Source organism: Marmota marmota, unplaced genomic scaffold, assembly GCF_001458135.2.
Source record: "Marmota marmota marmota unplaced genomic scaffold, marMar, whole genome shotgun sequence".
Lineage (NCBI taxonomy): Eukaryota > Metazoa > Chordata > Mammalia > Rodentia > Sciuridae > Marmota > Marmota marmota.
This window is the reverse complement of record NW_025999968.1, coordinates 35411912-35426741: the sequence shown is the minus strand read 5'-3', so window position 1 is coordinate 35426741 and position 14830 is coordinate 35411912. Positions and strand designations below refer to the sequence as shown.

Genomic DNA, 14830 nt, shown 5'->3' with positions numbered 1-14830 from the left:
AATTCTTGACATCACTATGGCAAAATATTCTAAATTTAATTTTTAACACTATAGTGATTAAATGTCCTTCTCTCTATAGTCTTCCTGGAGGTTTCAAATCTCCACTGGTCTGCACACTATTTAAGTCTGTTCCAAACATTTCATTCTGATTTTGTCTTCCTTTTATTTGATGTTGTATCCACCATCTTCTGTCCCCTGTTTCTTTATTGGTTAGTCCTTCTAAGAAGGAAAATGTTTTTCTCTTGCTTTCTGCTTAAAGAGCCTGGAGCACATTTCAAGCCAAAATGCTATTATTCTATCTAGAACTTAAGTTCAAGAATTGTGGTGTAAAAAATTTTTTTTCATGAGAATATTGAAATTGTCACTTTAACGTAATTTACCTTCCTGTGTGTTTTTCTTGAGAAGTCCAATGAGGTTATGATCACTATAGTTTTGTATGTAATCACTCATCTTTTTTCTTTTTGTTTCTCTATGCAATAGAATGTCCCGTTTCCTTATCTCAGTGTTCAGAAATATTTCCATCCTATGCTTTGGTTTGGAACGTTTTTTTCCCCCTAGTTTATACTCTTCATGAGCAATCTCAATCACATATAAAATATCTTAACCAAAACAAAATGAAAATTTTTCTCTTTTCTATTCATTGCTGTGTCAAACATATATTTATTAATTAAATGTGAAACCTACTGTCTGTCTTTTCTCTATTTTTCCTATTGATAGCATCCTGTTCTTGTTTCACGTATGTTATAACCTCCCGTTTCACACAATTTTAATAACAATGTTTTGAAGTAAATATTTGTCATGTTTTCCTGCCTTTTAAAAAGTATTTAAGACTTTCTTCAAATAACATATACTCTAGTATACTCTATTGGGGTTTATTGATATTCAATTGCTGTTCACTAAAAAGACTGTTCTGCATAAAAATACTAATGTACAGCTGATGGTTTTCACTGTAAGATGCTCAGGTTGGGAAGTAGTCCTTTCGTTGGGAATGAAAACAGAGATTGGGGCTGGTGATGATTTTCTGTAATTGTATAAGAGATAACTTTTGATGGATTGAGAGGAGCTTAAAAATACAGACAAAACTAAGGAAAGAGCTCAAAAGAAACCATAAGCAATACCTACATTTTGTTTATATTTTGTGGCTTTCATGTAAGAATTCAGAGCATAAGGTGTTATTAAAATCCAGCATGATTGTTAGGAGAAATATAGTTCTTTCTTGAGTATATTTATCAAGTATCTACCAGGTGCTAAACAATGTTGAAGTGTTTAAATACAGTGATGCATAGACAGTGCCCTTGATTTCAGGCCAACTCTCATATCATATTGTCAGCACTACAATGAAACTTTCCCTCTAAAATATGGTGAGAGAGGCTTTTTATTTCGTCCAAGAAATTTTACCTATGTTGGTCTTTGCTTCTAGGGTGATTTCCCTCAGATAAAGGAAACTCTTGGCAAAAAGGAATGAATGTAGTCAGGATTTAATTAATCATATTCAGGTGGTCTGATCATTATCCTCCAATGTTTTTTTGGAAGGGCACATTAATCACATCTAGTGGCTATAAAACCCACTCTCACCTCACACATGCCCAGTTAAGTAAAGAGATTTCTACTAGGCCAGATGTCTGATTTCCTCATTTATAGACACTACAGTGTGGCAGTCTTACTGGGGTAGCTAAAGTCAAGACAAGGTTTACAAGCAGTTGCTAGTTCTAATGTCATTTTATTGCATAGTTTTCTTCTTATAAGATTTAAAGAACTCAACCCATGTAATTATTGCCACACACTACTGCTAAAAGTCAAGCAAACTTCATTTTAAAATTTCTAAGATCATCCTAGAAATAGCTGCCATGGCACGGTCATTGGCAACTATACAATCATTTTCAATGACTGGGTACTGTTACAAAATTTGTCAACTGGGCACTTAATTTCCTTAATTGTAGCATATGAAGGGAACTTAAAGTGATATTCTGCACTTGAGTTTCAAACTTATGGTATTTTATGCTAAATTGAATATTTTTCTTTTCGAATGATATTGACATAACTACAATTAGACTTGGTATTTGATTTTATTATAGCTACATATAAAGTTGGATTTTCTAGTATGCTAATTTAGAACTAAATTTACAGGAATACTTGAGAGCTGTGCTTTACAGAGTAACACACTGGCAAACAACACAATTGTCTCAAGAGAGATTAACCTTGTAAGCAAGTTATGCAGGTGATTCAAATCCAGTTAATCTCACAGAAAAAAAATGTTAATTGCATTGGCAAAGACATTGCCTGTGATCACGCCACAGTTATATAATTAGGGATAAGCCCATTCAGAAGAACTCTAACCTAATTGATAAACAGTCAGCAAACATCCCTGGAGATTTCTCTCCCAATTTTCAATATGTGGTCAGACATAAGGTGATACTGTGGAAAAACACAGTGACCTGGTTTTTGACATGCCTTAAAATTAAGCAGCCTTGTTGTTCAATAGATCAAGATTTTCATACATATTTATTTTAATTATACAGAGGCTCATAGGTACAATCTCTTTGGACATTAATAGGTACTGAGTGGGATCACTTATCAACTAACTAGATTGTTCAATTTTCATCTTACTTTCTGAAATTTCCAATTTTTCATTTATATGCAGATGACTTTGATACAAAAGAGGCAAACAAAGATACTTCTTTGTAATTTTTACAACCTGTGACTGAAAGGGGCTTAGTTTTCCTTTGGCTCTAGCCTCTACAAATTCAAGCCTTCTAAAAATATATTTTCCACTTACTTTGTAATACTCATTTTTTTGTCCAAGTTTCATATTTCCTGGAGAACAGCCTAATTAAGGAATTTGGCAAGAAATTCTTATAAAAGCTTTTCTTGGATTTGTGTGTGTATATATATATATATATATATATATATATATATATATATATAAAATATTTTAGTGTATATATATATATATATATATCTCATATATGTATTATAATATATTAGTCCAACCTACAGTTTTTAACATACTGTTTTCTGTAGGCAGTGATGAAAATTGCAAAGCAGAAGGTGAGTTTATAATTAACATAAAACAATAGGAATACTGAATAATATAATTTAGAGATATTTACAGGAGAGGATGCTATGGATATTCTTAGACTAATGCTTTAAAACTTGTGAGCAAACACCAGTGAATCAGTAAATTTTCTTTCCTTTGTTGGAAGGCATAACCAAAGATAGTCTGGTGTAAAACCCACTTTGATGTATCATGTGAATCCAAGTGACTTCTATCTCAGTTATCTTGGCATCCATCTTTTTTCCTATCAACTGAATTACACTTTGTACTATGTGCCAATATCAGGTTTCCAAAACTCCTGTACCAGATACTCTCCCATGGTTATCCAGTTGCTAAGCAACTGGACTCTGCTTGAGGGCAGAAGGAAAGAGAGAAGGATCATCCTGAAGTTCTCCATCCTGCTGCGCTCATCAGAACAGCAGCAGGGGATCCTGCATCTTGCTTCTTCTTGAAATTATAAGTCAGGTGCTTCCCTTATAACACAATGGGACTTAGAACACGTATGATAACCAAAAACTCCTTAAGGGTCCTGTCCCTGTCTCCCGGAGGAAGAGACTATGTAGCTTTGTGCCACATCTGATGTAAAATTTGCTCCTCAGATTGATTGTGTGTTGTGGAATTGTGCTTGATACATGTTAAATGAAGCACACAAAATCTTTGCCTGAAAAAAACAAGGTATTTTAATAGAACTGGTCTCGTGTGCTGTCTTGCTATTTATTTTATACTCAGCACAATGTCATGATAATAGACAGCTTTACTCTTCCAATGACTTAGTAGATTTTCAATGTATAAATTTGCCATGATTCATTCAAAAAGTTCCTCATGTTTCAATACCACTAACATTGCCAAAATTCTATGTATTTCTTGTTTTTGTTGCAGTTACCAATTAGCAAAGTTATTGTTCTGTATTTTTATGAATTGCAAAGTATAAACAGGTATAAACAGGTAAATTTTTGGGGGGTTCTTCAAATTTCATATTTTTTCTTACTGATTATTAATATTGCCAAGTTCCTCTTGTTCCTAACTTCAATGAACATGACTTTTGCATCTTAATATTTAAAATGACATTTAATTTATGATAAAAATTTTATCCAATCTTCAGATGTGTCTTTTGATTCCTTCTTTAAATTTTTTATATGTAAGAGTTACATCTACAGATACCATATTTTTTCTTTCCCTTTCAGGGACTTCCTTCATCTTATTAATTCAGAATTATTTTGACTTTAAGTAGCACAAACATTAATGGCTTGAGTATAAGAAGTTTATTTTTCTCATACTTACTATTTTATATACACTTACACAATGATACCCACATTTTACCTAGCAGTATGTTCAAAATTGTTAAATGGACTGTTGAAAATCTTTCTGGACTATTCTTTTTCACATTGCATGTCTGATTGATTACTCAGTTTTGAATCTCTTTAGTGTATCCCCTTTCCTATATCCTGGGAATCACTGTCAATTTAAGCTGAAAGAATTTCTTATAACAACACTTTGACCTAATTGATTCATGTTCTTTGTTTGTTTTGGTACCAGGGATTGAATTTAGGGACACTTAACCACTGAGCCACATCCTCAGCCCTGTTTGTATTTTATTTAGAGACAGGGTGTAACTGAGTTGCTTAGCACCTTGTTGTTGCTGAGACTGCTGTTGAATTCTCAATCCTCCTGCCTCAGACTCCCAAGCCACTGGGATTACCTGGGGGCACCATGTTCTCTTGTATTTCATCTTTCTCAGATGTACTAACATGGTCTTTCATATGCTTATTACAAATAAGCATATGAAATCCTAACTGCTCTCCATCATCCTGAGGGTTGAGCTTAACACTCTTTATCATGGCACACAGGCCCTTCATAGTCTTGCTACTTACTATCTGGCTAGCTTCATCTCCTACCACTTTCCCAGGGAAACCAAGCTGCTGGCTGTTTCCCAGCCCCCAATCCTGAAGCCTGGCTTAGACTAATATGTGGTAGATGAATGAGTGGTTAAGAAAAGACTTATCTAGCTTGTCCATCCTATGCCAGGTATAATACAGTATTTCTTTTAACCCCAGATGGGGCAGCAGGGGTCTTCTAAATTATTTTTCAATCTCAATCAACAGTGGTAGAGGTTTAGTCCTCTTTAGCCGATTTTAGATAAATGCGACTAATAGCTCCATTGGATGGCAGCAAAAAAGTTAATCCCAATTCTTAGGCTGATGATACATTTGTACTATTAATATTTGCAACACCCGTAAGTATACATCAATCCTCTTGCCTATTTGCTTCCAGTAGCAGAAATAGTTCAATATCAAATATGCTATCCTTAAAATAGTGTGAACACAGTATCCTGAGTTCAAAAGGATAACACTAAATCATTACATGCAAAATGTACTTTTGTTCTCTGATCAACAGGACATATTTTGCTATCGAAAATTGTTCAGATAATAATCTTGGCTATCTAAAATATTTAGGGATATTTAAATTTTCTCTAGTTTTATGGGTTATTTGTAAATTCAGCTCTAAAAAAAGTTTTCATGATAAATTCTTGTTTGTCTTGTTTTATGGCTTAGAATTGTGGGTTCTCAGAAGAAAGATAGTGGAATATATTCAGGTGTTTGTTTTGAAGAAAATATTGACTCCTACTGTCTAATTCTCCATGAGAGATACAACTGTGCTCCTTCTGAATGCCAGTGATAGTTGATTTGTCTTGCAACAAAATATTTCCCTTGCAACTTACATATTTGTTTTATAGATAGGATCTTGATTTAGTCGACAAACAAACATACTTCTATTCTATACTCCTAACATGTTATTTTGTATGATTTATTTTCTCCAAAGTTTTCCTGCTAAGTATGTTTTAGTTGTTGGGCCACTACATTCATAATTCTATACCAGGAGTTTGAACCTAGAGTCCTCAGTGGCTGAACATGGCCAGATGGCCAGATAAATTGTGTCAACTCCCTATGGATCTCATCTTTCTTTTCCTTGACTTAGTTTTCTTTCTATTTCAATAAGTAGCAATATTGGACTTGCCTATGATTTGGAGATGTGCTAATTTTTAAGTGTTAATTTTTTTAATATCAGACCATTTTCAAAAAATGAAGAAAATGGACAAGAAATAGAATTGTTTAAGGAAGCATGAAATTTTTTTTTGTTGTTTTGTATTTTTTTTGGATGGTAAGATTCTTATGATTAGGAAATTATTTTCCACTTGTTTTATGTAGACTAGTGTTAAAATGCATTTTTTTCAGTCCCAAGTATATATTAACTAACTAACTAACTAAGCAAAGGCAGAAACACTAAAGCAGAATATTGAATAAATAAGGAACACAAAAGTTAAATAAGGTAAAAAATATATATAAGTATCTGATTTAGGAGACCACTGGAGAAAACCTTAGAAAATTATGTATGACAGTTTGCAATAATTAAAAATGACAATATTTACATTAAAGAAAAAAATCAGATACACAGCTTTCAATACATGCAGTTAAAATATTCACATATGTAGTAAGTCCTTGTAAAGTAAAAGCTTAAGTGGAAAAATTTATATAAGACTCACATGCAAGAGCATAAGATTTTTTCCTGAAAGCATTCTTTATTTTATTTGTTTATTTTCATGTGGTGCAGAGGATCAAACCCAGTGCCTCACACATGCTAGGCAAGAGCTCTACCACTGAGCTGCAGCTTGAAGCATTCTTGATGGAGTATTAATATCTTTTTGATGTTTTCCCTCAATCTCAACTTATAGTTTTCTTACTGTAAGCCATGATAATAGATTACATTAATAATTTTTAAACTCACCTTCTTTCTATAGAATTTGGTGTTCTTAATATTTTGATAGGATTCACCTGATATGGCCCACAAATTCAAAACAAAAAAAAATCAGTTTAATATTTTTTCCACAAGTTTGCATGGTCCTATATAGAAACCATAGTTATTCCTGTGCTTAAAAGTAATTCATTTTATTCAGTTATATTCAATTTGTAAGGCCTTATCAGACATAGTTGAGATACAGCATTCCATACCTATGTACAAAAGTAAACCATATGGTCCCTTTGCTCTTTTCATAATTACTTAAGTCATTCACATTTCATCTCACTTTATCTCTCTCTCTTTTTTTCCAAGAACGACCCACATTTCTCAGGAGGCCAATTAACCAGGTGGTGTTGGAAGAAGAGGCTGTAGAATTTCGCTGTCAGGTCCAGGGAGATCCTCAACCAACGGTGAGGTGGAAAAAGGATGATGCAGACTTGCCAAGAGGAAGGTAAAACCATTATGTGGATGGAAAATTGTTAGGTGATCAGAGAATAATTAGAGAAGAAAAAGACTTCCCCAATTTCCCACCAGATTTTCTCGCATTTTGGATATTTCCACACATGTGGTGTTTATATATGCAAGCTACATATTTGCTGTGTGCATATTAAAGTTCTTTAGGCTTTTTATATCACTCTCAATAAAAATCCACATTAGTACCTGATCCTAAACTCCATCTTTTATCCCAGGTAATAAGAATCCTAAGGTGTTTTCTTTCTCAGGAACCCTGTAGGTTTTCCATTCTCCTCTTTCTGAATCCTTGACCATCCATCCCACTTGTTCCTTTAACAATGGCCCTCCTTCCATGATGTTTCATCCACCCTTGAAATCCACTCTGTTTTTCTTTAATGCCCAAAGAATCTCTACCAAAGCTGAGTGTGGCCAACTTTAAGGGCCACAACACCAAAGAGGCAATAAGTAAAGGATACCACTTTCCACACAGAGGATTTCTCCTCAGGGACCTCCTGTCACTTTTTCCATTGCCAATGTTTCAAGGACTCATTCTCTCCATTTTTTCCCCCATTCTTCTTTTATCACACCCTAAAACGCAATCTCTCTCAATTATCTATATTATAAAATAAAGTCTATTATCTTTTATAAAAATAATTTGAACTTTTGTTTTTTAATTTATTTTAAATCTATGCCCTGGAAAAAATCATTTAAGATAGGCTAGAAAAAAAGTCATTCAAGTGTTTGCATTTTTTTTCCTATGCAATTGAGCAATTCTAGTTCTAAAATTTATTATGCTTTCCATCTTTCTGCACATGCTGAAACTCCAAGCATCACACCTACCACAATAATTGTCTCCAAAAAATTTTGCATCCCGTTTTCTGTCATTTTCTCTTAAAAAATTAGGTTTCATTCAACTGGTTAAAATTAAATGTGCATCTGCCAAAGTCACATACCCTTATGTGCATTCTCTAGCACTGCTGTAGATATACTGCTAAATTTGTACTTTTATTTCAAGTTTGAACTTTGTATGTCTCTAGGTATATGTTACTCTACTTTCCAAAGTCACATCATCAACAACATTAACCTCAAATGGACCAAATGTTTTAAACAATGAGAGTTTCTTTCAGGTCTGTAGGTATAAAGCACTTACTTTAAACTAATTCAGTTATTTTTTCTGTCTAAATAGAAGCTGTGTTGTTTTTCTGGTTTATTTATTTATTTGTTTATCTTTGCCACTTTTCTTCCAGACATCTACCTTTAAAGAATTGTCATTAACAGTGGATGTTAGTGAATATGAAGCTCCTTGTGCCTTCCCAGTGAAGATAGCTAAAAAGCAAGGAGAATTTATAGAAACTGAGTAGTTATTATCTATTCTTTATAGATTGTCAAAAATTTTCTTCAAATTTAAGAGAACATATGGATAATTTTTAAATGTTAATGTAAGTTTAAGAGATTAATTATAGAATAAAATTTATCCTAGTATAGACAATGGTTAATTTTTAATTTCTGAGAGGATACAGCATTTTCCATATTAAAAATAACTTATAATTTTGGAATACTTTTGTAATTATGGGAACATGACAATGTTAATAGAGAGAGTTCCCATACACAGTGTATGCAGTTTCCCTTATTGCTGACATTCATGAATCATTTGTCATATCTAATTAACAAAGGTCTATATGCAATAATTTAATAAAGAAGGAATCTTACTTGGATTTTGTAGGTTTTTTCCTTAATGCCCCTTTTTTACTCCAGAATTCAATCCAGGGATTTATTTGGGTGGGTGTCATAAAGTATTGCATTTAGTGTTCATGTTTGCCAGGTCTTCTTTAGTCTGTGACATGGTCTTAGTTTTTGTTTTTTGTTTTGGGACTTTTATGACCTTGGAAAACTTGAAGAGAGGTATAGATCAAATATACTACAGTGTTGTTTCCAAAACCTGTATTACCCCAATGTTTTCATATGATTTGACTGGGTTTATCAGCTTTTGGAAAAAAAATGCCACAGTGCTGAGATGTCCTTCTTATTGCATTGTATCAAGGGTACATGCTATCCAAAGACTTCTCATCTACAAGTCATTTGTGACAGGGCAATGGGTTAGCTTCCAGACAGGCTAAAGAAAGTGCCTGGAGACAGCATGGGACACCTGTGGTTTATTCGGAAAAGCTTACAAGAGATCAGGGATTGATCTAACCAGAATTCAGCAGCGACGGGCTGAGAGATATCACCTCTGTCCCTCAAGGTGCTTTGCAAATCAATTCCTGCTGATGGTGTTTTGTCCAGTGACAGCCTGCTGGGCAAATGACATGAATCCTTTCCTCGGTGCCCTCAGTTCCATGCCACTCTCCACTCAGAGAGGAGTTCTGTATGTAGAAGCTGTGATGTCATCAGCATTAGCTTGCTTATTTACCTTGTAAAACTAGCATCCCCGGTAATAACTGTACTGGTGTAAAGGCAAGAAAATAACATTCTTTCTTTTTTGATTTTGTTTTGTTTGAAGTTCCCCTAGGGATTCTTTTTATTCAAATTCTTATTTTATTGATTCTTCTTATACATAACAATAGAATTAATTTTGATAAAATTATAAAAGCATAGCCTATAACTTATCTAATTAGTACACCATTTTTGTGGTGGGTACAATGGTGGGACTCACTTAGGTATTTTCTATGTGTTCATAGGAAAATTATGTTATTACTCTACTAACTTTCTGCAGATACCACTAGTTTGCCCTAGTTCCCAGTGAACATAAGAAAAAGCTAGTGTCCTTCCAGATACATGTATTGGAACTCTCAGGCCCAGGCTTGCTTTCATTGTTGCCATAACTTGGCTAGATTTTGGGGAACAGAGAGGGAACATTCAGGGACATGATATTCTATGATCTTTACTTTGGGTTTGATAGAAAAGAAAATTACAGTTGATCTGGTCAGTTTTTACATTACACAAGGTGGAGTTAGGAAAGATTCAAAAGTAGATACTTAGAAGAGTATATTGTATCTTAAGTGTGTCTGTTTTTGAATGAAGGGAAAATAAAACTTGAGCCTAGTTAGATTTTCCCCAGTTGACTAGAGGAGCTCATTCATAAACCTTTTGTTGCTACACTATTCTCCAAATCTTGTCAAAAGTATTTACTTCAGATTACAGGTACTGCACATTAACTATACAATAGCATACAAGCTACATTTTCAGACTGTATGGTATCAGGCACCCCAAAGCAAGGTTAAATTCTGAGAAATCTGATCTCCACTACCTTCCCTTGAAACATTTTCATAGTCTCAGTCTCCATTCATCCATACCTGGCATTTTACTACTGCAATATTCATGTGACCGGCTAAATATTTTTAAAGTATTAGGCAAATGGAATTGCTGGGTAAGCTTTAAATTGTTATGTTACAAAGGCCTTAGAGCAGAATCTATGCAATACAGAAATTGAGGTCAGTATTTTTATCATGATAGAAGCCATTCACTTTTTCTGCAATTCCCCATCTTTAAATGATATTTCAAAGAAGATTATTCATTCTTGGATTGGTGTGTATTAGCATAAGCTTCTCTTATGTATAATGAGGGGGAAGAGATCTCTTTACTCAGAGAAGAATAACAGTAATGACTTTTAGCCCGCCATGAACTAAATCAACAACATTGATTCTATTACATTATTTAGGTCTCAGACAAGGAAGATGGCCATTGTTCTTGGATAAGCAATTGGTGTGGAGGATGACATTTCTTTGGCTTGCCATTTAATGAAATTTGAATAAGGTTTGTTTGGTGGTTCATGCTTAACACTTTGATAGTAAAGCTCTTTAGGGCATCTGCATAGCCTATAATTACAATTTAAGTAACAAGTGACTAGTTTTCTTTTGAAGACAAGAACAGCCTTTCAATTCAGGTTTAAGTTTATGAAATGCTGTGATAGCTATTTACAGCTTTAACACTGAAGAAGATATCTGCACCAGTATTTCAGGAACCAGAGATGAATTCAGGGAGTATTTTTTCTTTGTGGTGAAAATATTTTTTAAGTAGTACTATTATATGCTTTTCTTTTATTTAGCCTTAAACTCCTTGCCTTTCTCATTAACTACCTTTAATAAAATTAAAACATATTCTTGATGAGATTGTTAAAAACATTTCTGACTATAGTGTTTGGGGTAGGCAGGAAATATAGCAAGTTCAACAACAGCTGTTGTATGCAACTTGGGAGAAGTTACTTATATTTTCATAGAACAAAGGGATGAAATAGGAAGGAGGCTTTATATCATGTATGCTATTATCAGAATAGTAAATCCTTGCAGTAATTTCTGAAGATATTACAATTACACAGTTGGATATTTCAGGAAGAAAAAAAAAGTGACTGGATTTTTATAACCATGCTAATTGTCAATAATTTTTTTAGGAGGGTCTTGATAAATATGTGTTAATATAAATCAAAACTATTTCATTTTATACACCGATATGAAAATAAAGTGAGTTGGGGGAACAATGGGAGAGAAGCACTTACAGTTTATGGTGATTACACTTTTTAAAAGCACAATTATTTTAAAGCACAGTTAACATAGAAGATGGACTTTTAGATTTACTTATTAACGGCCTCATGCATTTAAAATGCCCATTGTCAGAGAGTAAACATAAGTCATTTAAGCATCATAAAGGTATATTTTTGATTCATTATTTTTCATTTTAGGTTAAGGACATTGGGCACTATGGGAAGGTATTTACATGTGGAGTTATTAAACAAAATTACATAACCCGAGGCCATTTATTCCTTGGGTACTGCATCTACCTTTCTCAGGCAACCCTGGACTGTTACTTACTCAGGCTCTTTTGATGATCAAATGACTTTAACACATCTTTTCATAGTGTTTTATGTGTTAGAGGTTGCCAGTGTTTATAATGAGGCAATGTTCCATCTTGTGCTATGTTCCATTATAGAGCAAATATATTAATATTTTGTTGTATCACAAATATGCTCCATGAAAATAATTTATAATCAATATGAAGAAACAGAATATAATAAATTTATAATCAAAGAAGTAAAAATAAAATTGAAACATACCTACACTATAATATTCTGTTCAATCTAAAAATATCTCTCCCAGAATTTGGGTAAGAAGTTTAATTTTGACTTCTTATCTGGACATGCCAGCAGAGTTTGTCTTTCAGTTAATTATTATCAGTCTTTAAAATACTGTAAACTGGATATTTGACATCCATCATAAATCACATAATTTCATCATATCCCTATTAGTTATCTCTAGAATCTTTTCTATGCCAATTTTATTTTCTAAACTAACTCTAAAATGACTCTAACTTCCTCAATAAGGATCTACAAGTACAGAAAGGAATGTTCATAATAGCTTATCAGAGAAAAAAAGGAAACAAAATATGCCATTTACATTCTTATGTATGCTTGCAAATTCTAAATGCAGTTGATGGCTTGAACATAGTGAATATAATTCATGAATATTTCATAAAATAGTAAAAGGACCAGAGAATAAGTATTTGAAGATATGTAGTGCAAAATTCTATCAATTTTCCTGAGCCTACTGATATATTCCTTTTCTAAAGTGCAAGTCTATTTTAAAAGAGACTTCTTAGTTCCATGAAATGTAAGATTCACAAAAATGTATGATTCCATAAGAAAAGGAACTGAATAGACCACTCATACTCTTTTTTTTTTTTTTGTGACTCTTTTACACAAAGTGGCTCTTTACGCTTAGTCCTGGAAAATGTTCTTATATTAACTGTCTGGAGGCTCCATTGTTTTGAGCATGTGCTACAGGGATGCAGGATCCTGAACAGGTGCTCAGCTCCCCAGCTGAGGAGATCAGACTTCTTCACTTGCAGCTTGTGCCTCAAGGACATGTGGTAATTTGGGCTTCTGATAAATAACCACTCTGATTAGGTTGGCTGCTAAAGAATGGGCGATTAAAATCATTTTAGAGAAAGAAGGTGAAAGCTAAGAACAAGAGAAAAATGTTGTATATAAAGCATTATAAATGGCAATTATTTAAAAAAACCTTGTCCAAAAACATCAGATATTTAAAGAAAAGTTTAAATGAAAACTCTGCATTGTTTTCCTAATGCTATACAGATTTCTGAACCACTTCTGTCTCAAAAAATAAAAACTGCAAGAGCAATTAAAAACTGTGGGATCTTTTAATACAGATGACAATAGCATAAGGACTATTTAGACCATTGCCTGTGATGTTGGATTTGGCCTTGTTCTGCAGCTCTTTGATCATTTATCTGTTTAGTAGCACCTCATCTTCTGAAAGAATGTTGGACAGATTTTCCTACCACTAACTAGGAGTCTGACCTTGAAGAAGCAATTCAAGCTCTTTGTGTCTTACTTCCTAAAAGATATGGACCATTAATGTGGTGGGACTAAAGATTACCCTACGCTTTGAATCATTTGTACACGGTGAATAACTATGTCATATTCTAACACCAGTGGTTATTGAAATATATAACTATTTTAAAAAGTGTTGTACAATGGATGCATATATATGGTGTCCTAGTTTTATAAATCCAAACAATTGGTGGCATTTACTTGTAATACAGACAACTACAAGGAAAAAAAAATGGTTCCTGCTAAAATATAAGAATAAAAAAATTTAGTAGTAATTATATATTCTCCTTTCTTTAGCCCAATAATTTCCATAAAAGCACATAAAATGTTATTTATTTAAAAATATCAATTTTGCTTTTAAATTCACAGATTCATTTATAAATTCATTTGCCAGTCACTTTGTCAATCCTGAAAGTTATCACCCATTTTCTACCTCTGCAAGTTCGTGCATCCCACAAATACTGTGTTCTAACTCCTGTTCAATCAGATTTTAAAGCTGGGACCTTCACATTTCACACATTATACAGTATTATTTGGCTTCTAGTAATGATAATAGCACTGCCTAATAAGAAGATTGTGTAATGATACAAGAAAATATTTTCAGAAAATTTACTACCTACCAGATACTCTACAAAATGCCTTTAATATACACTAAAATTCCATTATTTTAAAGAAAAGTGTTATAGAATAATATTACTGTCATTTGAGGAATGGGAAAACAGAAGCTTAAAGACATTAAGTTTTCAAATTCACACAATAATAAGTGTTAAGACCAGAACTTGATTTTGAATCTGTCAAACCTGAATCTATGAAATCTGTATTTTAAACTAGTGGGCTCCCTAGTATTGTGATTATTAGTTGTTTAGGGACTTGAAACACATATGAATTTTATGTTTCTTGTGAATGTTTATATAATTAGCTACAAATAATACATTATAAATAACTATATAGAAATATTACATGTTATTAAAGTTAAGGGTCACTTTTTTGAATAAATTTCATAAGCTTCATATAAGATGTCTTGGTATTTTAGAAATATAAACTTGGAACAGCTTAAATTACCTTCTGGAAACTGAAGATATAGATTTTGTTTACAAACAGAATTAATTAGAAACTCTCAGATGGATGCCAGAATGTTTTTTTTTTTTTTTTTTTTTTTTTTTTTTTTTTTTTTTTTTTTTTTT

General features: G+C 32.9%; 1 protein-coding gene across 23 annotated transcripts in view; it reads left to right on the top strand.

Annotated features, from left to right (window-relative positions):
• The window catches only part of Robo2 (roundabout guidance receptor 2), a 1565243-nt gene that overhangs the window by 1408506 nt on the left and 141907 nt on the right, over window positions 1-14830 (top strand). For all 23 annotated transcript variants that reach the window (XM_048803919.1, XM_048803918.1, XM_048803916.1 and 20 more), the window contains one exon: window positions 7163-7301. In XM_048803919.1, coding sequence (XP_048659876.1) covers window positions 7163-7301 — 139 coding nt within the window. The remainder of the gene's footprint in view (window positions 1-7162; window positions 7302-14830) is intronic.